Source organism: Rhipicephalus microplus, chromosome X (genome assembly GCF_043290135.1).
Source record: "Rhipicephalus microplus isolate Deutch F79 chromosome X, USDA_Rmic, whole genome shotgun sequence".
Classification (NCBI taxonomy): Eukaryota; Metazoa; Arthropoda; class Arachnida; order Ixodida; family Ixodidae; genus Rhipicephalus; species Rhipicephalus microplus.
The window spans coordinates 112,965,451-112,989,026 of NC_134710.1; the positions used below are offsets into that span (position 1 = coordinate 112,965,451).

The 23,576-nt window shown below is 39.6% G+C and overlaps 1 protein-coding gene across 3 annotated transcripts in view; it reads left to right on the forward strand.

The window, feature by feature from the left end:
* Positions 1-23,576, forward strand: part of LOC119176327 (uncharacterized) — a 90,039-nt gene that overhangs the window by 13,614 nt on the left and 52,849 nt on the right. For all 3 annotated transcript variants that reach the window (XR_012886934.1, XM_075877433.1, XM_037427551.2), the window contains exon 3: positions 18,993-19,138. Coding sequence is in view for 2 of the 3 variants with exons in the window: in XM_075877433.1 (XP_075733548.1) it covers positions 18,993-19,138 (146 nt within the window). In the remaining variant the exon portion in view is untranslated. The remainder of the gene's footprint in view (positions 1-18,992; positions 19,139-23,576) is intronic.

Genomic DNA, 23,576 nt, shown 5'->3' on the forward strand with positions numbered 1-23,576 from the left:
CAGGCTTGATAATGCATGTCATGCAGTCTGATCATTCTTCAATAAAATTTGCAAGTGAAATCAGTCATGTAATGTACACCCAAAACTTTGTCCTCAGCATCAACAAAGACCATTTGTGTACATTTCAATAGTAAATTGAAGCTGCTGAAAGTAAAAAAAAGGTGTTAAGGGGCATGTGTTTTCTTCCTTCGACAAACCATGCACTCATTATGTTTACCGTTCTACTGTCCAGGTTCTTATCTTTTAGCTGGTTTTATGAATTGTGTCAGCATTATAACTGCAATTTTTGCTTTTTGTAGCAGTTTAGCCGTGATATTAAGTGTTCCACAAAGGTACATTATCATTCCATTGTTCATCACCTGTGTTCCACATCAAGCTTTTTGCTGTCAGCATTCCATGCCGATGGCATTAAAACTTTCGGCTAATTTCCATCAGTGTTGGTAAAAAAGAAGCACTGGGAACACTGACGCAGTCTGGCTGCAAAGCACAAACTCTGAAGTGCCTTTGGTTACAGTGGAAGTATACCAAATAAGATTTTCTGAAAACTGATTTCCATCCAGTAGTAGGGGTAGCTGGAATAGAATCGAGCTTGCTGCTCAAAGTATGCTTGTGTTCTCACTCATAGTACGTTTACAGTGCACAGTGTCTTCTCACAGAATTATTGGAGCTGCTGCTGAGGACAAGTATTGAGCGAGAAGTTATGGCTATGTTAATGAAAAAACTATTGATTGCCAGGTTATTTGTTACTTGATAAACTCATGCATCAGAACCAACCTACATACTGCAAGCTCTACAGCCACAGGCATGATGTTTTCTAAAACAGCTGTATCATTGTGTAGAGGTTGTTTTTCAGTATTAAATGCGAAGCATTTCTTAGCGAACTGCAGCGGCTTTGACCGTATCTGTCTATCTATCTATCTACCTAGCCGCCTACTACTTCTAGCTCTCCTGGCCATTTCGATAATGTTATCTATACCGAAATTGGTATGCCACAACATGACTATGACGAGCATTAATGACTAGTCATAACGTGAAAATCATGACATGTATGTCACGAATGTCGTGATTTACATTTTATGGTCTTCGTGCTCTTGCGGTAATTTCGTTCACATGACATATTGCAAAACTGGTATGGTATGACATGACTGCATGACGAAAATAAGTGACAGACTGTAATATGGAAATCATGACATGCATGTCATGTAAGTCGTGACTACTCGCCACACTCATGGTGCGCTCCTGGTCGTTTCACTAGCTTCACATATATACCAAATTTGTTGTTTGTTCATGTCACGTAATACCAAAGGTAAATGACACGTTAAACATGATAATCATCACACGAGTGTCATATGGAACATCACTACATGCTACGTTCATATTGCACTCTCGGTCGTTTCCCTAGCTTTACAATACCAAATTTATATCACGTGACGTGAATAGATGAAGGTAAATGACACGTCCAAACATGATAATCTTGACATGCGTGTCATGTAAAACATGACTACAGTAACCGACGGATTTTTCGGACTCCAAAAGTTCGAACTTCGAACTTGTTGGACTTCACAAATGCACTGGCAAGGTTCCCATTACACTAATGCATTATGCCGATCAATTTTTCAGACGAATTTACATACCAAAGTTCGATTTTTTTAATCTGCCGTTTTGAGCTATGCCGCTCGATTTTGAAAGCCCCCTTGTTAGATTTTTCATTGGAGCCCCGCCGCAGTGGTCTAGTGGCTAAGGTGCTCAGCTGCTGACCCCAGGTCGCGGGATTGAATTCCGGCTGCGTTTGCTGCATTTTCGATGGAGGTAAAAATACAGTAGGCTGCCTGTGTGCTCGGATTTGGGTGCACGTTAAAGAAATCCATATGGTCGAAATTTCCGAAGCCCTCCACTGCGGCGTCTCGCATGATCATATGGTGGTTTTGGTATGTTAAACCCCACATATCAATAAATCAATCAATCAATTTTTCGTTGGATTAGTCGAGTTTGGCTTGCAGTGGCTAGTTGTGTGGCCTCTAAGATTGGAAGCACGCACAATTTTCCAGTTTAGGAGGCCATGTCTGATCTTTCTTGGCTGGAAAAGCTGCAAAACTTTTCTTTTTCACTGAGCCTTGTCATCAATAATACGCCAGTAGGTTGTTTTTATTTACTGGGCCTTTCTTTTTCTGGTTGTCATTGCGCATGTGGTCGTGTTATTAGTGTGCCGAAGGGGTTTGAGCCATCATGCGCGTCACATGCTCGGTGCTGTTTTGTACGCTGTTGCTCAATAGCACCACCAGTAGCACTTCGTGACCACGGAGCTCCTAGAACACACGGGTTCGATCGCGGCCACGGCGGTAGCATTTGGTAGTGGCAAAATGCTTAAGGCTCGCATTCTGTGTGATGTCGGCACAGATAAAGAAGCCCAGACCGTGTTGTTAAATTTCACCAAACAGGCGAGAAATTAGATGCATTTGTCAGACCGGCATCAAGTTTTGTTTTGCGTGGTTCCATAGAGCCACCAACCTTGCCACCTTCAATGGACAATGGCAGCGATTACGAACGCTATTACCAGCGACGTTACCGTAGCCCAAATATTAGAACCAAATCTGCTTGTCCCCAGAAACCGCATGGAGCATGGCATTATTGGGGATTCTTTTTAGGCTTTTCTAATCTGAATAAACTTCATTTTTAAGGGCTTGACCATTTTTTCGGACGGTTTGAATTTTCGGACTATTTCGCGATCCCTGTCAGGTCCGGAAAATTTGTCAACTGTACTTGCTATGCTCATAGCATCTCGCGGCCATTTGGCTAGCTCCACATACACAAAATTTGGTATCACGTGACGTGTATAGATGACAAAGGTTAATGTCTCGTCCAGACATGATAATCATATTAAACGTGTCATGTAAACTTCGACTACATGCTATGTTCATAGGGTGCTCGCGATAGTTCAACAAGCTTTATATATACGAAATTTGATATTGCATGACATAAATGGACGATGAAGACAAATGCCAGGTGCAAATATGATAATCATGACATGGAAGTGATGCGCGGCTCAAATTTCATCCGCCTCATAACGTTGTGCAGATTTTAAAGTGACGTATCACGCATACTTATTTGTGCTTCGCATATCATTGATTCCCACGGTTCATGGGATCTGCCAATTTTTTTGTTGTTGTATGAAATGTAAAAAAAAATGGAGTAAAAATTTTTTTAGGAACTTTCAGTCAGTTTGGAAGAAAGCTGCTGGAGCATTTTTATACAGTTAAACGTCTTTATAAGAGGCATGCTCCGGGCAGCAATTTTTGTCTTGTATATGGGATGTCTCTTATAAGCAGGGGACCTTGTATGGATTTTCCTATCCCCCATATTTTACTGTAGGCTTTCTGGTGTCTCTTATAATCATTTGTCTCTTGTATTAGTGTCTTTTATAAATGGGTTCGACTGTATATAGTGTAATTTTCACAAGCTCAGATTTTCTCTCTTTTTAATGTTGAATTCCTCTTAAGTCATTGAACATTAGTGCAGGACAGTCTTGTCAGAATAGATACAAAGTTTATTTACTCATTGCTGATTGTCACCTGCTTATGTGATTTTTTTTCATCATATCATGTATGTATCTGCCTACAAAAGCTATGCTTGCTGTTGGTTGGGTTTTACTTTCATTGTCTAAATAAGGTTTTGTGCTTAAAAGTCTATATTTTATGTTTTTTTGTTACAAGAGAGTTTATATGACTGTTGTTGGTGTAGACGTCTCCAAAGTTTTATTTTACAGCTTAGTTTATTTTTTTGCCTGAGCTTTTTGCATCACGAGTTTGGCACATTGTGATTAGTGTCTTAATTCATCATCAACAAGTACAGCTCTAGGTGTTGATGTCTTGTGTTTACTCATATCAAGGAGCTTACATGCAACATTGATTGCGTAGAATATAAATCTGTAAATAGTGTCTCTAAGAAAACTCTCGCTGCTTTGAAATCGATTTCTCTCCAGTTTCATTTTGCACCTTGAAAGATGAAACTGTGTTTTCACGTTTTAATTAAGCAGGTCCGTGCAACTGACCTTGCATGTAAACAAGTTAACGATAGCATGCTTTGATGACATAGGTGAAGTGAATCCAAAGCTGAAGGAAAACACCATAATTGTGCAGACAATTCGTTTTTAATAAAAGTATGGCCATAGATGGGGAGTGCAACCAGAGGGAGGATGCATTAAAGAGACTGTAAAAAAAAAAAAAACGGCATTCAATGGGCAAACTCACTGTGATAATAAATAACAGAAATGTGTAAATAGTTATTTTTTTCAATGTTATACCTGATCTATCATTCTGCAAGTTCTCAGAGAAATAATGTCTCATTTAAGTTTAGAATAACAGATACATGGGAGATACTTTGTTAATCGTAGAGCATGCAACTAGAGATCATTTTGTCAGTGTCTTTTCATAAGAGACATTTTGTGACTTGGTCAAACTGCAGTGTTCATTCAATAACATTCTTATTGCCTCCAAAGTGCTGTCAAGACTGAACTGCTAGCTTTGCATAAGTAATCCTTTGTACCGCTTTATGCAGGCTGAATTCTTTAGGTACAAAAAAAAAAAGAGGTGGGATATTTATATCGAACTTCTTCTACCACATCAACTTGTGTACTAGGTGAAGTGAGCAGCAAGAGAGTGAACATAATATATAGTGAACATAATTTCCAACAGCAATCTCTGTGGGTTAGTAGTGTCACAGCACTTCACCTTCATTGTTTCAGACTAGCAGTCCCAGCCATCCATATTTTGCAACTGACCACTTGGAGTTTTAATTTGCGCTGTGCTTTAGGTCACTTGTGAAGAATTGGCACGAGTGTTCTGTTGCACAAAATTTTTTCACATATGATTACAGAATATAACTTACGCTGGATATTCTTGGGGCGACATGCACTGAAAAATGTTTATGAATAAAACATGCACACAGAAAGATACAGACAAGGTCTTGTTTCCGCTTGTGCATGTTTTTCTCTTTTTTTTTCTCAATTGCCTCCTCTCCCCCTCCTTCCTGAATGCACTTATGTGGCCAACAACAGGTTAATGTAGTACTATTCTGCCGTTCATCAATTGTTTCAAACAATGATAAAAAAAGAAGGAAATAACTTAAAAGGTATTTTTGACATTATACCAGTCCAGCATTTTACGTCTATGCTCGTTGCCTTGCATTCTGTTTTGCTGCTTTTCGGATGCTGACCACGGATGACCATGGGTTGGGGGTTTGTTCCCGGTTGCGGCGTCACATTTTAATGGTGGCACATGTTAAGGCCTCTGTACTGTGCGATGTCAATGCCCTCCACTACAGTGTCTCTTATATTGCATTGTGGTTTTGTGATGTAAAAGCCTAGATATTATCTGTATTGCTGCCTTGACAGTCCAACAAAAGTGCATCGTTCGCAGAGTCAATATGTATATACAGTTGCCTGTCATTGAACGAAACCTGAACGAACCGGGAAAATATGTTCCGGTTAAGAGGTGTTCTATTTACTGAGAGATGAACAAGGGTGTAGAATACAAGAACAAGACCAATCTTGCTAGAAGCACCTGTTCCATTTAAACACCAGTTCTATTTAACATATTTCTATTTACTGAGTCTGCTGTATTTGTATAAGCATATTTTTTTAGCTTTGTAAAATTTAATTCTATTGCAGCAAAAGTACTGAATCTGTTATAAGCGGCATTGTTGCACATTAAGATGTACAATTTTAGTGCTTTGTTCTTTAGTCTTTGTTGATATAGCATTATATACTATACCCACAATTTTTTAGAAAGATGTCCCATGGAAATGTCATAATGTACGTCCTTTTGATTTGTCATTCTGTTTCACAAAACTTATGCAGTTTGCATGTAATTGGTGTAGTTTTCAATAAGTGAATGGTGTTGCCATGACTAGGTCTTGTTGTGGCTGAAGACATCTATGCAGTTGTTAGCTTCTAACAAGGCCTTGATATGTTGTTATTCTTTTAAAGCTTTTGTCATATGTGGTATAAGCTTAGATTCGGTAATTTCACCTGTAGTTTCAACCAGTTTGTCTTCTAGGGCATGCACTGTGTAGCATTCCTGTTTGGTTCAGAAGGCTTCAAGGAACTTGTTTATTTTAAGCTGTAAATTGTGGCAAACTATGCGGACTGCATAAACATGGCTTTTGTGTACTTGCGGCTGTTTCTTTTCAGAAAATTGAGTGTATGGATCGGAGCACATAAAAGGGAAATGCTACTCCAAGACACTTTTTTTTTTAATATTTATTATAGAGCAATAAAACTCGAGCTGCTTATAAAGCTTTTAATGCTGGGTTCAAATATATAATTCGTTTTCTTGCTAGTTGCATACTTTTAGCTCTGCAACACGACAAAGTGACAGCCTTAAGCCTTTTGCTCGCCCTTTTTTCATCACTAAACTTCCATAATTTTTTACCATTCATAGTTCATAATGTTTCACATAGGGTGTTGAATGCAAATAAATACTTAGTAAGTGCACACAAAATATCAATACAAGTGAGAAAAATATTGAAGTTTAAATTAGATAATTGCATTTGTAATACTTAGGAAAAAATTTGGGAAGAAATTCATGCAGACCTAAGCACCAGAAATATGCGAAAAAGGAGGGGGTTTTAAAAAAAAAAAGAAGCTTTAAAGTTGAAGTTGAATTTTTATTTATGAAATATGTCATTAAATGCCATGAAATTTGCACACCAAAAGAACAATTCTTCTTGTAGTGGCCACTGCCACTAAAATGCGCCAGCGCGATAAGTTTACCGCTCACGGCTTTTTGGAGCTGACTCCTCACAGACATTTCGCTTCAGGCAGGGCCATGAAACGCTTGCCAAACTACTTCCGCCCTATCTGGCAGAGTCTTGTGCTGACTGCAAGCTAGAGAGATGTTGGACAGGACTTCAAAATCTAAACTAAGTCGAGTGTTGAGGGACACAACAGTGCCGATGCTATTGTGGCTCTTGTGGCTGGGTTTGTGCCACGTATTGTCGTACGTAACGGCAAAGTTGTCCCTGCTAATTTCCCTCACTGCGAGCTCGCTCGACCTCACATGATTGGCGCAGCTGTCATCCTTTGCCGCATCACGGGCTTTCTGGCTGATGGCTGTGAATCACTTTGATGCATTGGCTTTTGCAAGCAAAGAATCACCGCAAATTGGACCAGCCGCTCGTAGCCCATTCCTGCAGAGCACGCCACCACAGCAGCTTTCACATTGACAGTGTCACTATCGCGCGAGCTATGACGATCTTTGTTCATAATGGAAGTAAACACATGGAAACGTGTTATTCAGCTGCGCTGCTTGACAAGACACTGACCTTGCAAGTAGGCTTCACAGCACACACAGGCGCACAGCGGCCAATGGCGGTTCTCAATTTGTACCATGCTATTTAAAAGCCAATCACAGCGCTAGAAAAACGCAAAAAAAAGTGTGCTTCGTTTTATTATTTCTGTCACTGCAGCAGCACGGGAAACTCTCGTTATTTGAAGAGTGAGGCTCGGCTCTTCGCCTCATGCGATTGAAATGGCGAGCTGCGGAACATTATCAGCGGCAAAGTGCTCGAAGACTGCACACTTTGCGCCTTTTAAAAGCCACCTTGTATTCTTTAGACGCAATTTTAAAACATTTTCCAGCTGAGTCTCGACATATATATATATATTTTAGAACATTAGAGATACTAATCTTATCAAAACAGGTGAAAACAAAAAATTGGATAATTTCTTAGAAAACGTTTTTTTCAACCTGCATTGCCTCTTAAAGCACAGATTATACAAGTTCAAGGAATATGTTGCATGTTTGCACTAATCGCTGATATTGACTCAGAATATCTACAAAGCAAGTTACTTTGAAAGGAGGCTTCTCATTGGCACACTTCTAAATTTTAATGAATCGTCTTGGCAGAGAAGGAATTAAATAGAAAAATGTTAGAATTTGTCTGTACCCAACCACACATGATAAAATTAGCTTACGAACATTTTGCCTTTGACAGGCTAAGCAAGGAAACTGTCCTCTGCAAGCAAAGCTTGTCTTTCGACTTTGATTATAATTGCATAGGTTTACTAGAGTACAGACTTGAGACTGAGAGGAGGTGCAACATTTAGGACGTGCAACTCTGCTGTTTCAGGATACCAGATAGTGTCGCGCTTCTAGGGATCCGCATTATGCTAGCAGCATCCAGTGGCAGGCAAGGAAACTGTCGCCGTTTGGGCTGCCAAGGGAACTGGTTGCTTGTGTTGCGCTCATTCTGCCACAGTCGCTGAACATTGAGGTGAAGCTCGTTCGACCGCATTCATTTCTAGCTCCGTCGTTGCACATCCTGGCATAAACTGGTAGAAACTGATTTTAACAAGAAACGCAATGTCCAGCTGACCGGAACACCAGTGTGAAAGCCATGGTTGCCATCAGCGTTCTATGTTAAAGCTTCGCACAACCTGTTATATTTTGTCTTTTTCCTGCTCTGGTTGCGGCTGCTAGCCACAACCACCAAGCAGGAAAACAACAAAAAAAAAAAAGATATAAAAGGTAGTGCATGCAGGCTCGCCACGAGATGCTGCCAGTTCAAGTGCCTCCTTTGGCGCACATTATTTTTGTGATACTATCTGGTCGCCTGCAGATACCTGTTCTAAGGAAAGCTTCACCTCTTAAATATTTATTTCTCCATGCATTGGCCAATATTATACCCGATATATCTGATATAGGTTTATGATGACTTAGAATCTTCTACTGAATAGAGTTTGGCTCTTAATTTGACTACTTTCTTTCTCCTCACTGAGCTTACATTTTCAAATGCCAACATTGTAGCAACTATGCAAAATATTCTTTATGCAAAAACAGTTTCGAGGTGTCTGCTCATCTGCTTTCCGTACAAACAATTGTGCGTACAGTGTACATTACTAAAATGTTTTGTTCCATATTGTTACTGCATTGCTAAGTCCATGAACTGTCGTTGCAGTATGCAGCCTGACTTCCCCAAAAAATGTGAGATTTTATACGCTCAACTACTTACAGTTGTTACTTAAACTGCTTACATATATAGAACTACTTTAAATTTTAATATTGTAACATATGGTGGCGACCAATGCCAGTCAAACAAGTTGTCTCGAGATGGAGGCTTACTCCCTCCATGCCGAAACTTACTTTCCTCGAGGTCCAACTAAAGAGGAGGATGAGGAATTCGGTAGAGTTGGAGTAAGGTGAAAGTGTGAGATTTCAAAGGAGAGGGGACAGAGATGAGAGATTAGTTAGTTTTAATATGAAAAAACAGGGTGGAGATCAGCACAATGCCCCTTGTCCTCTCGATCCCACAACTGTCCTTTCCCCATGTTTTAGACATTTAGATTATTCTCTTTTGCAGGATGTGTGAGAGAGTGAACTAACTATATGCACACATGAACATTGCCGAGTAAAAAGCGTTTGCTCTACATTGGCCATCGCCTTGTTCAATGTTGATATTTATTTAGTCTCTATAACACTGTGAACAGCTGAAGGATCGGGGGGTATCTGTGCTCTGAATGCACTCTAGGTGCCAGCGTGAGCACCAAGAATTAATCAGATCGGTACCAAGTAAAAAAGGAAAGGCACCATTTGGTCACGCTTTGCTGTAATATTCGGAAATTATTTTGCTCCCCACTTGTGTTGCTTATTTGCTTCAATGGCCAAAAGGTTTTTGTTAGAAGTTCTGGGGAATATGGAGGCTTGAAGTGATCAGTCATGGAGTACTACCGATGTTCACTATTGTGAATCAAAAGTATTTATTGAAATCACTTCAATGCACATTTTCAGCACTGTACCTTTTTATCAGTGTTGCAAGTTAATTTCACATTATATTGTGCTTTTTCTATTGATTCACTCTAAAAAGTCTTTGTTAAATTGCTGAAAGTATGTAGCAAAGTGCGTTCTCCCACTTTTTGTCTCCTTGGTGCTGCATCTGTGTGAATGCGTATTTGTTCATATGAAAAAACTTGTGTGGTGCAGGCAAGCTTGAGGCAGTAAAATATCGCATTTGAAACCATTTAAATGGGATTTTTGAAATTATGTGCGTGGTCAGGCTATAACTGGAGTCAGTCATTCACATTATAATTTAAGCAGAGCACCCCATATCAAAGGGGCAGTCGTGAATAAATTTCGTCTTCTGTAATTGCTTCCCAGCACAGTGGAGGTCACAGATGTAGCAGTCTGTTTTTCCAGTTGATCTCTGTGCCACCAGGTTCTGCCAGAAAACCCATTGACTCAATTTTTTTCTCTGATACAAGCATTTTCTTGAGTAGCCCAGAACTGTCCACACAAGTGACATGACAAAGTCATGCCATGTCTTAAATTCAGGGTCTGAGCAAAACATGGGTGTGGGAACCTCGCGGAAATCGATATCAATGCATGCATTTATAATCTTATGATGAATTGCACTCATTACCCAGAGCACTCAAATTAGTTCAGGTCCCTTTAACATAAGGTTACATTTACTTATAATTCCCAAGTCTTGGCAAAAAGTTATCGATGGGGCTGTGGAAATTCTGCATAAATGCAAGTTTAGTGCATGTGTAAGGGTAGGAACTCTACATAAATGCAAGTTTAGTGCATGTGTAAGGGTAGGAACTGTTATGTCTAAAGAGGTAAGATGTAAGCGAGCACGATTTCTTGACTCCAGACATATTGAATGTTAGTCATAACCAGGTAGGCTTGTAGCATTTGTTCTCTATCCTGTGTTGCAACCACAATTTCTCTATGCTCTCTTACGAAACTGTTGTAAATGTGTTTAATATATTTTATGCTGTAAATGTGTAGTTTCTGTTCGACTATTCAAGTGAATGCAACAAGCAAGTTTTACTTCTTTTTAAATTTTTGAGGTGGTACCTGGGGCCATATGCTGATATGATCACTTCATTTGACGGTGTCACATTGCAGGATGTATAGTGTGATGAGTTCAGTAAATTAGTCAAGTATTTGCCCGTCAGATCATCATTGCACTAAGTGTTGGAAATTTCGAACATTTTGTAGCACAAGACTTGAAAATTTAAGAAGTACTGAAAGCGCTTGCAATGTTTCTTGTGTAATTGTTTAACCCTTTCACTTTCGTGTTCTTTTTTTTTGCACTGCTCGGCACACTCTGCAGGTTTTTTCTGCATGTTATGCATAAATTTTGTGCTAGCAATGCAGTAAAGTACTTTGCAGGGCATGCACCAGATTTACTTGTATCTAACAAGAGATTTGTTTTTTGTTTTTCCTGACTTTTGCTACCTAAAGTCGACCCTCACGTTACAATCAAATACCAAAATTCTATTTTCTCTTCCTAGAAACTATGAGAACTTGCCTCTCTTGTTACAATTATGGTCGCACAGATATCAAGTGCATATGGTAAATATTTTTATTAAAAATTATCTCGTCAAATAAAAAGTTGCGGTCATTTCAAGCAAGTTACAAGCATTTAATTGGCAGAGTAATTATCCACTGATTCAGAGTAAAAAGCTACAGTTATCCACTTTCGTTGGGAGTCTCAATTCATCAAAAGCTCCTGATTTTTTTTGTTCGTCAAATAGCGCACGCATGGGGAACATTGACTTGCAATGGCTGCACTGCTGAGACGCTGGCAGAATGATTCATACTTACGCAGTTGTAGTTACATGCACTCCAAATATATTGTCTAACCTTTCACGACAGATTATATTTCTTATGGCTGCCCCATAGATGACAGGATGCAACTACATTATTATTTTTTTTGCGAGAGTTGTCTCACAAGTGCCAGGGAGTGACTTGTACAGGCTACATGAGTAAAGTATTCAGGATGGGCAGGGCTTGTGCATGTGTGATCATATGAGTTATCCCGGTATTGGTACTGAAACAGTTAAAACACTGTACAAAGTTAAAAGAATGCACTCAAACATAAAATGTATTCTGCGTGAGTTTTCAAAATTGCATACTAGTTGAGTTCAGCTGTAGTGTGGTGCTGCAGCGATATAATCTCAACATCTCAACCTCTTTTCTGTATGCAAATCATGAAGCTAATGCACTGTTCATGCTTCTGGCATGTTCAAACCACAAAAAACACACTTTCAAAGCAACAATTGCTCAAAACACAAGGTACTGCTCACTAAAACATTCAGTTTAAGAAATATTATGTGCATCTGCTGAGGAACAATGCCAAAAGCATCCGTCTGTCATGAAATGCTGAGCTTTAATAACAAGCAATGATGAAAAAGTGTGTTCACTTATTCCAAACTTGCCAAAGCACCGCAAGGCACTGTGTCACAATATTGATGTCAATATTAGGTGGCATTGTAGAGAAGTAGTAGTTCATGTGTCGCAGTGGGTTATGACCTTAGCAAGAAGAGCCCAACGCGAGCTGTTGGTGCTACGACTGTGATTCTGGTGCCGGTTTGCGCTGCCCGCCTTCAATGTCTGTAAACCTTTTACTGAAGGGCTACCTGTTGCCAAGAAACCCTGTTGCAGAGTGGTGGAGTTGTTGAGGAGTGTGCTCTGCTGTCAGGAAAATACGAAAGGCATGACAGTTGTCGAGTGACTTCCTCTCGAACTCTGTCATAAATTTTACGGTTTCGCTCACTAACCAATTAGTGCACATCAAAGGCAACAATTGGACAGTATCTTGAAAAGTGATCATTTCAGGATATGACCCCTGCTTTCATTAGCATGGCTGTTAGTATGGCTTATTTACAGCTCAATGGATAAGTTGGGCTGTTTAAGAATTTCTCTCATCATATGTAAAGGGCCACACTGCATAAGTTGACTTGTATGTGCAATTCATGTTGCATTGTACATATACATATAGTATGTGCATGTGTGTGCACTGGGTTTTACAGTTCAGCGTTTCGGCATACACGGGGCATTGCACTAAATTTAATATTTCTCTCTTGAGTCTTTTATGGGACAAGAAAGATTTTAGAATTGCACTCTGCTAGTCTTTCTATAGATGACATGTTATGGGCAGTTGGGAGAACCTATAGTGAATGAAGGATATATAGGATGCTTTGGTATTCTGGGGAAAAGTCTGTATTCCCTTTCATGCCGAATAAGATGATCAAATGGTGAGACCAAGTCTTTATGCCCAACATGCATTTTTATAGTTGACATGTTTTATGCCCCTGTTCAAATGGGAAAGCCTGCCATAGCTTTTAAATAATTGTAGGGTTGTGCAAGGATAACGAGCATGACGAGGCACAAAATCATGTATCTGTAATTTGACAAAGTTATCCGTGAACATGTAATTGTAACTGGTGATATTTTTTGAAACGCTCGGAAGGGTGTTTTGGATGTGTAATATGTGTATACAGAAGCAACCCGTTTCTTTTAGTCTCTCTGTTAACACTTTAAAGGAGTACTGACTCAAAAATTTTGGCCTGGCGTTTTTTCGCTGCAATGTAATGCTGGTAGCCTGGTAGTGCAACTACAGGCTCCTCACTACCGACTAGTTTCAGTTTCGGTTTCGCAGCGACAAGCTGCTGGGGGCAACTATCACCACCTTGCAGGTGCAGCTCTCAACCACGTCAGCACACAATACTGTGACGCACTTTCACGCGGTCTGCATCAGTCTTTTCGAATGGGAATCAGGACATTAGTGTCGCCAAATACAAAACTTTCAATGCATTCACTGTGGCAACGGACTAGCAAGCGGCTTAGCGAGTTAGACTACTGAAATACTAAAACAAACATGGCTAAAGAAAAATGGCAGTTATGACATCATATCTTGTTTTATTGACTGCAGCATGGTGATGTGAGGGTCACCATGGGATCACTTTTGATGGTGTCAAATACCTTCCAAATTCAAACTTCAAAATTCTTGTAAAGTAACTTTCAAGCTATATTTACCGTTGATATTTTGAAAATGATATAGACATGTTCACAGGAATCAATTTTGCTGGCTATCTTGGTGGCCAAATCATGTCAGTACCCCTTTAAGGATAGAATAAGAGGATAAGTATGGCAGTTTCTCTGGTCTCTTCCCTTCCCTGTCTAAACTCTTAGACAGGGAAGAGACTCCAAATGCGTAGACACCAAATGTACACTTTGGGGTCTGTGTATGCTTATGCTCTCCTAATTGTTTGGTGTTCTGCTGTGAAGTTTGAAAAGCTCTCATTTTTCTCATCCTCTAATGATGCTTGCAGTTCTGACTGCATACTATATACAAAAAAAGGAGTGGCAGCCCTTTTACTGTAACGTGATCATAAAAAGCTTCATTTCTGTGCACGTGTGGCCAGTATAGAATACATAGGAATTCTTTCAGACCATGCATGTCTAGAAGACACTGTGAAGAAATTTGTACTTCAGTGTTTGTGCATTGAATATTGTTCATCTTGCCTCATTTTGTATAACTTCTAGTATATTGATAGAAGAATGCTGACGAAATATTTTTCAAAGGTTTTGTTTTTCATACAGCACCATGGCTCATGCCGTTTTCTATTCACCATTGTGTGTTAGCCAGTTTGTTTAGCTAGAATAATAGCAGTATATAACGGTTCACATAGTCCTAGCACGGAGTATGAAAAATATATTAGGTCTGGAGACCTCTGCCCGCCGCAACAAAGACTGCATCCAGATAATGTTCGGCTTTAGTACATGTGCTGGCTGCAGTATCGTGGCGCAAAAGCGGAGGGGTGCTGGGGCCTGAAAACCTAAAGGAATTGCGTGCCACGAGGCTGATGCATGTTCTTTATATATACATATATATTTTTTAATCACCGAGCATGCTAGTAACTAAAACTAGACATGTATGCCACGTTTCTCGCGAACGAAAAACGTTACATGCGATGAACTCTGCAGTTGCCTCCACAGTGTTTTTCCGTACACAACACGATTACAGACGCTGCATGCGCGGCTCGTCATCTATAATACATTGCACCAGCTGCAGTCACTCGGAGGGTGCTGCGACGTGGGAGCCAGGAGAGACTGAAAGCACCAAACATTATCTGTACACGCTGTGGTGGGGCAGAGTGTCCACACCTAAATTATTTTTCTTGCACCATAGTCTATAGCCTAAAGCATTGTCATCAATGGCCTCAGTCCGAGCTAAACTTTCGTAGTTTTTGTCTAAAATATGCTGGTTAAGTTGTAAGTACCGTAAAGCCAGCACAGCTTTCTCTGTGTATGCAGTGGTGCTGTCAAGTTTTTCTTGGTTCTTTTACTGCTTTAGGCACTAATCTTTGTGTGTGATGTAGTCATTGTACCTATGACAAGGGTTACAGGGAAAGACTTTTTTTTGTCTCGATAGCATGGAGGAACGTACTCTTCTACATGTAATGTCACTGAGCTGCTGTACCTGGCCATCAAACCTTTTCCTCTTCTCATAAATATAATTGTTTTTGATCTCTTCTATCTTTGTGTATTTGTCTTAAAATGTGTTTGTTAATGTTCAAAAAATAAAGGTTTACATTCCATTTTTACAATATTGTCAGTGTGGATTTGAGTGACGTGCATTCTGTGACGCCTGTCATATAAGCGAATGCATACTTTCATTATGGGGACAAACCTTGCCCTGGCTGAATCTGTGACAGATTTTATAGGAGGCTGCCAGATTGGCATTCAGGCTTCACCATCTTGAGGTAAGGATTGCCTTTGGCTTAGCACTGTGGAATGTGTCTCCTTTTGCTTTTGGTGCTTTGTTTTTTTTAACAACCTCCACCTCCTGCATTTACAGTGCACCTGGCCAGGCCTTGTTGCTGACTGTTGTTGTGGCACTTTTTTTTTCTCCACAGTGTTTGTGTTCACACGAAGGTTTTCCTCTTTTTATTTTGCATGCTTTTGATGGTGGCAGCATCTGTACCCCATATTTCTTTGTATTGCACCCATGACACCCACTAAACTCTTGGGGTTTTTGGCTGTGATACTCTGTGGTCAACAGACATTCTTGCTCTCTGCAGTATTCTGGAAAACATTTTTATGTATTTGTTTCGTACGCATTTCTACTGGATAAAACAGTTGTTTCCTAGGGTTGTTGTAACCTTGTAACACGAGAACTACACTCGCTTTCTCTTTTTTTAATGTTATGCTGCGAGTTACTTACATTAAAAAGTTGTTACCTTACTAATGTGTACTTCATTACACTGCATTCTTGGAAAACTATCTATTTGAATATCTGCTTTTTTTTTTTTTCTCTACATGAGCATATTGTGCGAGTAAAATTCAATCTCGTGTTGATTAAAGAGTATAGTGGTGTGTAGCATTAACGAAAATAAGCCGTGGAGGGTTCTATTCAAGGAATTGCTGTGTTTAATGGAAGACGTTTTGCTTGTTTTGTCAAGTTTAAGGTTTTCTTTCGTGATAGTAAAAAAAATCAAAATTCAATATTATTCGCAATTCAGTCAATAAGCATTCAAAGAGCACAAGGTAGCTGTTAAAATCTACTAAGTGGGCATTGTCTAGAGTGGCCTGGTCAACACAGTGCTGCTGTTTGCCATTGTGGTTCACAGTAGCAGTGCAATAAATTCGCATTCTCAATATAACCAAGCTCTCATGGAGCAAGAAATCATTATAGAGCACAATGTAATGTTCGGAAACTTCTTGGGTTTAGACATCTTGTTCTTTGGTGCTTGGGCGTGGGGGACATTTTTTTTTTCATATTTTTTTAGCATGTGAGGAGTGCAATTATCCTTAAAATTTTTATATTGCCTATATATTGAAACTAATATCAAGTAACTGGTTACTCAGATTCAAATTTAAACTTTCATTACCATGTTTTATATGCACTTTCTAGTTAGTTCTCATCATTTTATAGTTAATGTTGGGCAATATAAGCTGTTAATGGCCCTAAGTAAGCAAGTTAGAGATAAAGTTAGTTGGGGAAAAGGCTAAAAACTAAAACTGCATCTCAATGTAAAACTGATGACATATTTGAAATCAGCATTAAAGTCTTCATGAGCATTTGAAGTTTCATTGCTTTATATTATATACTTTTTCTAAGGCATTTTTGAATGGTCTCTCCTTCACATGTCCATTTCTTGAATTTTTCTGGCATGTTTAAGCATAAAGTGGGCGTCACTATTCTGCTGCACACTGTCACGTTTGTTGACCAGATTTAGAAGTTTTCAGGTGTTCGAGCAGTTGCTATGAACCTCTTTCAGTCTGCAACCTTTTTCCTTTCTGGTCTCAAAGTAAAAGACTTAAAAGAACACTAAAGTTAAATAACAATTTACGTCAGAGTGAAAGCTCAATATATGACATCATATAAAACGACAATATTATCGACAATAGTGCCCTGCTTGCCAAGAAATTAAGGTAAATGCACAAGAACCACAAGCGCCACAGTAGGACATCTTCAAAATAATCCCAATGTCATCAGATGGACCGCCTACGAATAATCGTTTGTAATTGTTCTAACTGCACTAAATAAAGAACCTTTCGTGCATTAAGAGATGCAGTAAAATGCTGTTTGTTCATTTCTGTTTGATTCATGGAAAAAAAAAACCACCAGACGTTACTATGGGGAATGGCGCAAGTGGTTCAAAAACACGCGTGCTTACACGGGACAGGTGGTGCCATCTAGCGGGGTGCAGTTGAAACAGAAGCGTCTGCACTCTCGCAGCCAATTACGAGAAATTGATCAATTCCCGTTATTGCTGCTGTGGCTCCCGCTGCTTTTGGTCTGCTGCTACTAGTGCAGTAAAGCCGGGCAACGTTGTGCATGGCAACAGTGACGCGAGTCGGTCCGGTCGGTTCGCTTCTTGAGGTGGGTAAATTGAAGTGCGCTAACTTGATGCAGAGCTGTAAAACGCGATTTTATTTAAAAATAGTCCCTTCCTTGGCCCAAAAGTAACACTACGAGGTTTCTGGACCGCCATTTCAACAATCAACGTCAACTTAATAGTTGACTTTAGTATCCCTTCAGAGCTCAGGTAAAAGATGCTGACTTTTTTTTACAGATGGTACATAATATAGGGTGAAAATGTATGCATGAATTCATTACGAAAGAACCTGGCCAGCATTGTCCCACTATGAATCACTGCGGCCACATTGCAGTGTCAGGCTCCACCCCATATCGCGACATGCCCGCAACAGTATGTGGTTAGGCAATGCTGGACTTCAGACGGTTAAAACCTCCTTTTACGAATATTGTGCAAATGTTAATCAGTGGATCAGCATTGTGCTGCTGCAGTAAATGCGTCGCTGATGTCCGATAGGTAACTTCACTGAAAAGAAGCAGACTTCAAATTACTTGCCTCTGTAGATATCGCATCCCTTCAATCTCTGGGCGGTGATTTTATAGCAGTTCCTTCTGCTGTATCCTAGGCCATTTTCACTTTCCATCATTAGTGGCGAGTGGATCATGTTGATGAATTGGCCATAGCGTTTTCTTTTCGTTTTTCAAACAAAGTTTTCCTTCTTTCTACAAAGTACAAAGTGTAGTAGCACTCAAAAATACATTGCTGCAAATTCACAGCTCTGCTTTTGCTGAAATGTTGTTTTTAGAAAATAAGCAAGTGGGGTGTGACATTATTAGGCATCTAGTTGAATCTTGAAGTTACGATGGAAAGGTAATCTAAATAAAATATATTGTGGATCTTAAGGTTGGAGCCTGCATTCTGGGCTCAATTGTTAAGGAGCTGTAGTCAAGCGCTCTGAATTAACTGGCATTTGCTCATTCTGCCTGCTTTGAACTGCAGCTACGATAGCGAGGACTTGATCCTGCGACCTTATGCTCAAGCAGTATCAGGTCATAGCTACCGAGCGAGCACCGATAGTATTATCCATGTTAAGGTACATGTGGAAAATGTCTGTGGTTTCACAGAAACAATACTTTACTTCTTTTTGCCTTGTTTTGATCAGTTTGTTTGTGATGCTTCAGAGATGAGTCCACTTTATACATTGCTTTATTGTGTGTTTGCTTGCTTTGCGGTTGAATGTTGGGAATGGTGTTTCCGTTCTGGTCTGTGTGCGAACATTGCATTTGCTTTGCCTAGGAGGAATAACATGACTGTTTCTGTGCTGTATTTGTGACTCATATCTCTGTGTCATATGTTCCAATGCTTTTTTACTGGTTTCTTGCAGCTTCCCGCAGCCTTGAAAAGGACTTGGGTTTCATGCGGATGGGGTCATTCAACAGTCGAGTGAAGCGCACTGCGGCAGCTCTCACAAACCCTTTTGGTGTCCAGAAGCTAAAGCCCTGGGGTTCTGCGGACAGTGTTGCTGATGGTGTAAGAATTTATATGTATATATATATATATATATATATATATATATATTATTATTATTACAGTTGAAAGAAATTGTTGGAGAGCTCTCCAGCTGGAAAACGTTTCCAGTCCCGGCTGGATTATAAGACAGGAAATAGTTTCCAGCCAGATTTTTTCTGGCCGGAAATGAAAGCCGTTCTGGCCAGAAATGGAAATCATTCTGGCCGGGAACGGAAGCCATTTTAGCTGGTGATGGAAATCCTTCCAGCCAGAAATGAAAGCGGTTCTCGCTGAAAATGGAAGTCGTTCCAGCTGGAAATGTGAAGTTTCCCTGCAGGAAATGAGTCATTCTGGCAAGAAATTGGAGTACTCTAGATCACAAAGCATGATGTTCCCAAGGAAAAAGTGCCTGTCTTGATGCAATAAGGAGGTCATGTTTTAGCAAAATATTTTTTGCCTTATATCAATTTTTTGCCTGCTTGGTATCTACTTCGATCTTTATATCTTCTGTAGCACATGGGCAGCCACTGTCACATCTCTGTGCTTGGTCTGGCTCCACTAGGCCAGGCATTCTTCAAAAAGAGAGAGAAAACGCCAGATAAACAAAAACAAGATGAAAATTCACCACATTCACTCAAGAAATGAAACAACTCAACCGGGGGCATAGACAGAAATTATTTTAGAGGGAAGGGAGGGTACCTTGTAATTCTGAAGTGGAGGCCAGGCTGGACGATGTGGTTCAGTGTTATTGTGCCCTGTATACCACAGCGAAAAAATAATCAGGGGGGTGGGGGGTTACGTGTGTCACCCTTTGGCTACACCGCTGATGCTCACTGTTTCCAACTTGGTTTTTTTTGTGGGTATGAGGGGATTATTTCGAGCTTAGACTACTCCTAACTGACGTCAAATGAATTAACTCGAACATATGTAACTGCTGGCGCTTGTTGCATAGTGGCATGCGCACCTTAGGGTTATTGGAGACAAAGGCTGTTTACACAAACCAATCAGTTATGTATATTTGCATACAGTCAGGTAGCATGACAGTGTGACTAATTAAGCCCATGAACATTTGGGCCAAACGTTCACTTAGACTTGGAATATGTAAGTACAACGTTTACCTCCAATTGGAAGAATCAGAGCTGAGAAAAACACCGTCCCTTGGTTAGCCCTCATGTATTCAAGACATTGCACACAGTATAGTGATAAAACGCACTTCAACATGCTGCGCATCACTCACAACAGTTTTCAGAGATAAAGTTGACTAGAAAGAACTATTTCATGTAGCATTCACATAGGTACACTTCACAGAAACTCACTAAACTAGCGAACACCGAGCGCTCACATGCCAAGATCGCGCTACAACTAGCCGCCATGAGTTGTACGAAAATACAGCGGCTTAATATAGTATACAATATATTTAACCACTGTATTTGGTGATTTTACTGTTAAAAATATTTTTTCAAGCAATAATAATAATAGTAATAATATAAAATAGGTTATTGTATTGCAATAATGTCAGAAATCAACGAGAAACGATACGAGAATAGTGCTAGTGAGATGTCAACAAATATCGGCAGTGTGGTGTTTTTCATGGCCGCTGCATCGGCGAGAGCAAGCTAGCACATGCAGTGCTAGTCGATCGTGGCAGTGAATGGTGAACCTTGAAAGTAAAGCTCGTTTTCACGAGGAATTAACTGCTATATCTTTGTTTAAAACATTAGCTATTGGCGCAACGGCTCAGTGAGCAATTGAGCAAGCAATTAGTTGGACGTCTGCACTTGTAACATTTACAACCGCATCGATGGGCGCATATCTCTGTAGTACTGCAAAGATAAAATAAATGTACATTTTACTCCTGGCTTAACTTTTTTTCGGCAAATCCAGCAGTATAGGGCGCTCAAGATCACTTTTGCGAATTGTAACTATCGGCTGTGTGATGGAATATTTGAAGTCATCTTTAAAATAATCTGCTCTCAGTTGTAGAGCAATTTTCGTGTAGCCGGATTCCTTTTGCTACAGTGTACTATAAGGTACACTGTGCTTTTGTCAACTATACCACTTCCTCTGCTCAAACATTATAACTTTTTGCTGAGAAAATAATTTCCCAACTGATGCTGGAAAATTTTCTTACTGGAAATATAACTTTCCATGGAGACTGGAAAACGTTTAGCTGGAAATGGCTTTCTAGCTGGGAATCAGCCTGGAAATACCATTCCCCACTGGGAACAGAACACATTCCCGGCTGGAAATGCCATTTCCAGCAAGAAATGGAAAATTTTCAGCCTGACGAGCCATTTCCTGCCGGAACCCTAACTCTATATTCAGCAGGAAATTCCCAACCCATTTTCATGTGCATAAGTGATTAGGAGGTCTGATATGCATGAATTCAGTTTTCATGGATATTGGAAAGTATGAAATTTCTTTGAAGCTCTCAATAAAACATTCACACACTGTCTGTAAGTATTTTCTTGAATTAAGCAATGTAATTCATTCTAGATGTTATTCGGTGGACGCATGTAAATTCAGCTCCTTCATTTTATCCTCCAGCAAGTATGGTTTCACTGTTGGCTATGTATTTCATTTTTTTTTTTTCTGGGTAAAAAAAATACTGTACTTGCTACCATGAGTGCTTGCGTAACACTCACAGCTTGTATAAACTGATATAAAATTGAGAAACGGAGAAGCTTTTTTGGTAGACCATTTTATGTACTTGATTGAAGAAAAAAATTAAAATGTGTTATTCAAATTGATTATTTTAAACACAAAGTACAAATTCCAAACAGCACGTTCTTGTAAAAAGTGCAAGTTATACATAAGCACTAGCTGCAAAAGTCTTCTGTAAGCATACACTATCTGAACATAGATTCTATGTTCAAAAACGATGACTCTTTCCAAACATTTGCAGAGTCAGTGTCGTATTGACATCTTGACAGCCAGGCACCTGTTACTGCAGCTATTATTAAGTGCTTGATAATTACTCGAAAAAATATTAGTTTTTGGTGGCTCTTATGTTTTGTGCCAGCATTGTGGCTGTTAGAATTTTCTTATTTAACTTGACTATTCAGTGAGCAACAAAACCTGCAAATATTGAACACCATATGTTCTCATTTGTGGAGTTCATTAAATCATCAAGAAAAACTTTTTTAAAAGTGCGTGTCTCAATTCAGGAGCTCATCATAAATAGGAAAAAAAGATAATGCCTTGTGCAACATGGGAAGTACAATGAGGCACTGCATGTCACCAGGTGCACATCATTGTTTATGCTTGGGCACAACTATTAGTTTTTTTTATTTTAAGTGAAGTTCAAGCAAATTGTAATTCATGTCAATCCCGTCTTAATTCTGCCGGATTTGAATGGTCTTTGTAGATGAGCCAGTGCCAAACATAAAGTGAGCTGATGCAGCATGCACGCCGATCTTGCATGATCTGGGCATTTCTAAACACACTAGTAGCCAGTGTGTTAAAAAAAAAATAGGCCGAGATGCGTGGAGACGCAAGTTTGGAATGGCGTCTTGCCATTGCCACCATGTGTCATTTAGCAGTCTTAAAATGAGAAAATCATTTAGCAGTTTCATAGCAACTTCTAGCTCTTCTCATTTAATAGTCCTACTGTACTTTTTTGCGGCTGCAAAGATTTGAGACAAGATAACCAAATAGTGAGGTCACTGTATGGTTGCTTATGTAGGTGTTGCAGGACAGCGTTAGACAAGCTATACATATGCATACATCTACCCAGTTTTCAAGAAATTTCAGCATGGAGAGGCTGCTGCCAATTGATATTTGCATTGCCTAATTATAGACTAGGCATCTGTATTGTATGGCTTTCGAAGTTACTGTGTAGCATTTATAACTGCTGTGTATAGTTGGCCAGAAACAGGCAGTGTAGCGTTCTTATTTCCTAGATGTAGTTGGCCTTTGCAAGGGAGGTTGGTAGGTATCTTGACTTGGTGATAACTCTGCACTGAGTCAGCATTAGAAATTTTATTTATGCAATGCTTATTTCATCAGTATACCACATGTCCAGAACAAAATGTAGCCTGTAATTGGGGTATCTAGGTTTCATAATGACCGCTATCAGGAGCTGCTATCCTTCTGCAACAACGTCAACATTCTTTTAGCTGGAACATTTGAAACAGTCACCATTGTGCATCAACCTTCCTCAGTAAGGACCAAAAATGTTATGTTCATTCGCACAGAACTGAATAATTTAAAACCCGTGCAAAAGAAATATCCATATTTTACAAATCAAACTTAAAAATTTTAATATGATTTTCGTATTCTTGTTCATCAGTTGATGTTCTGTTTCCTCTTGTTTCTCCTTTTTCAATAACTTACACTGCTTGTTTTCTGTGTACATTATTAATTTTGGTATGAACCAATTAGCATATAATTTGTTAAGTCATTTTGCTAGCCCCCTTGCAGTCCTTTTCCAAGTTTACTCTACCTGTGCTTTATGTTT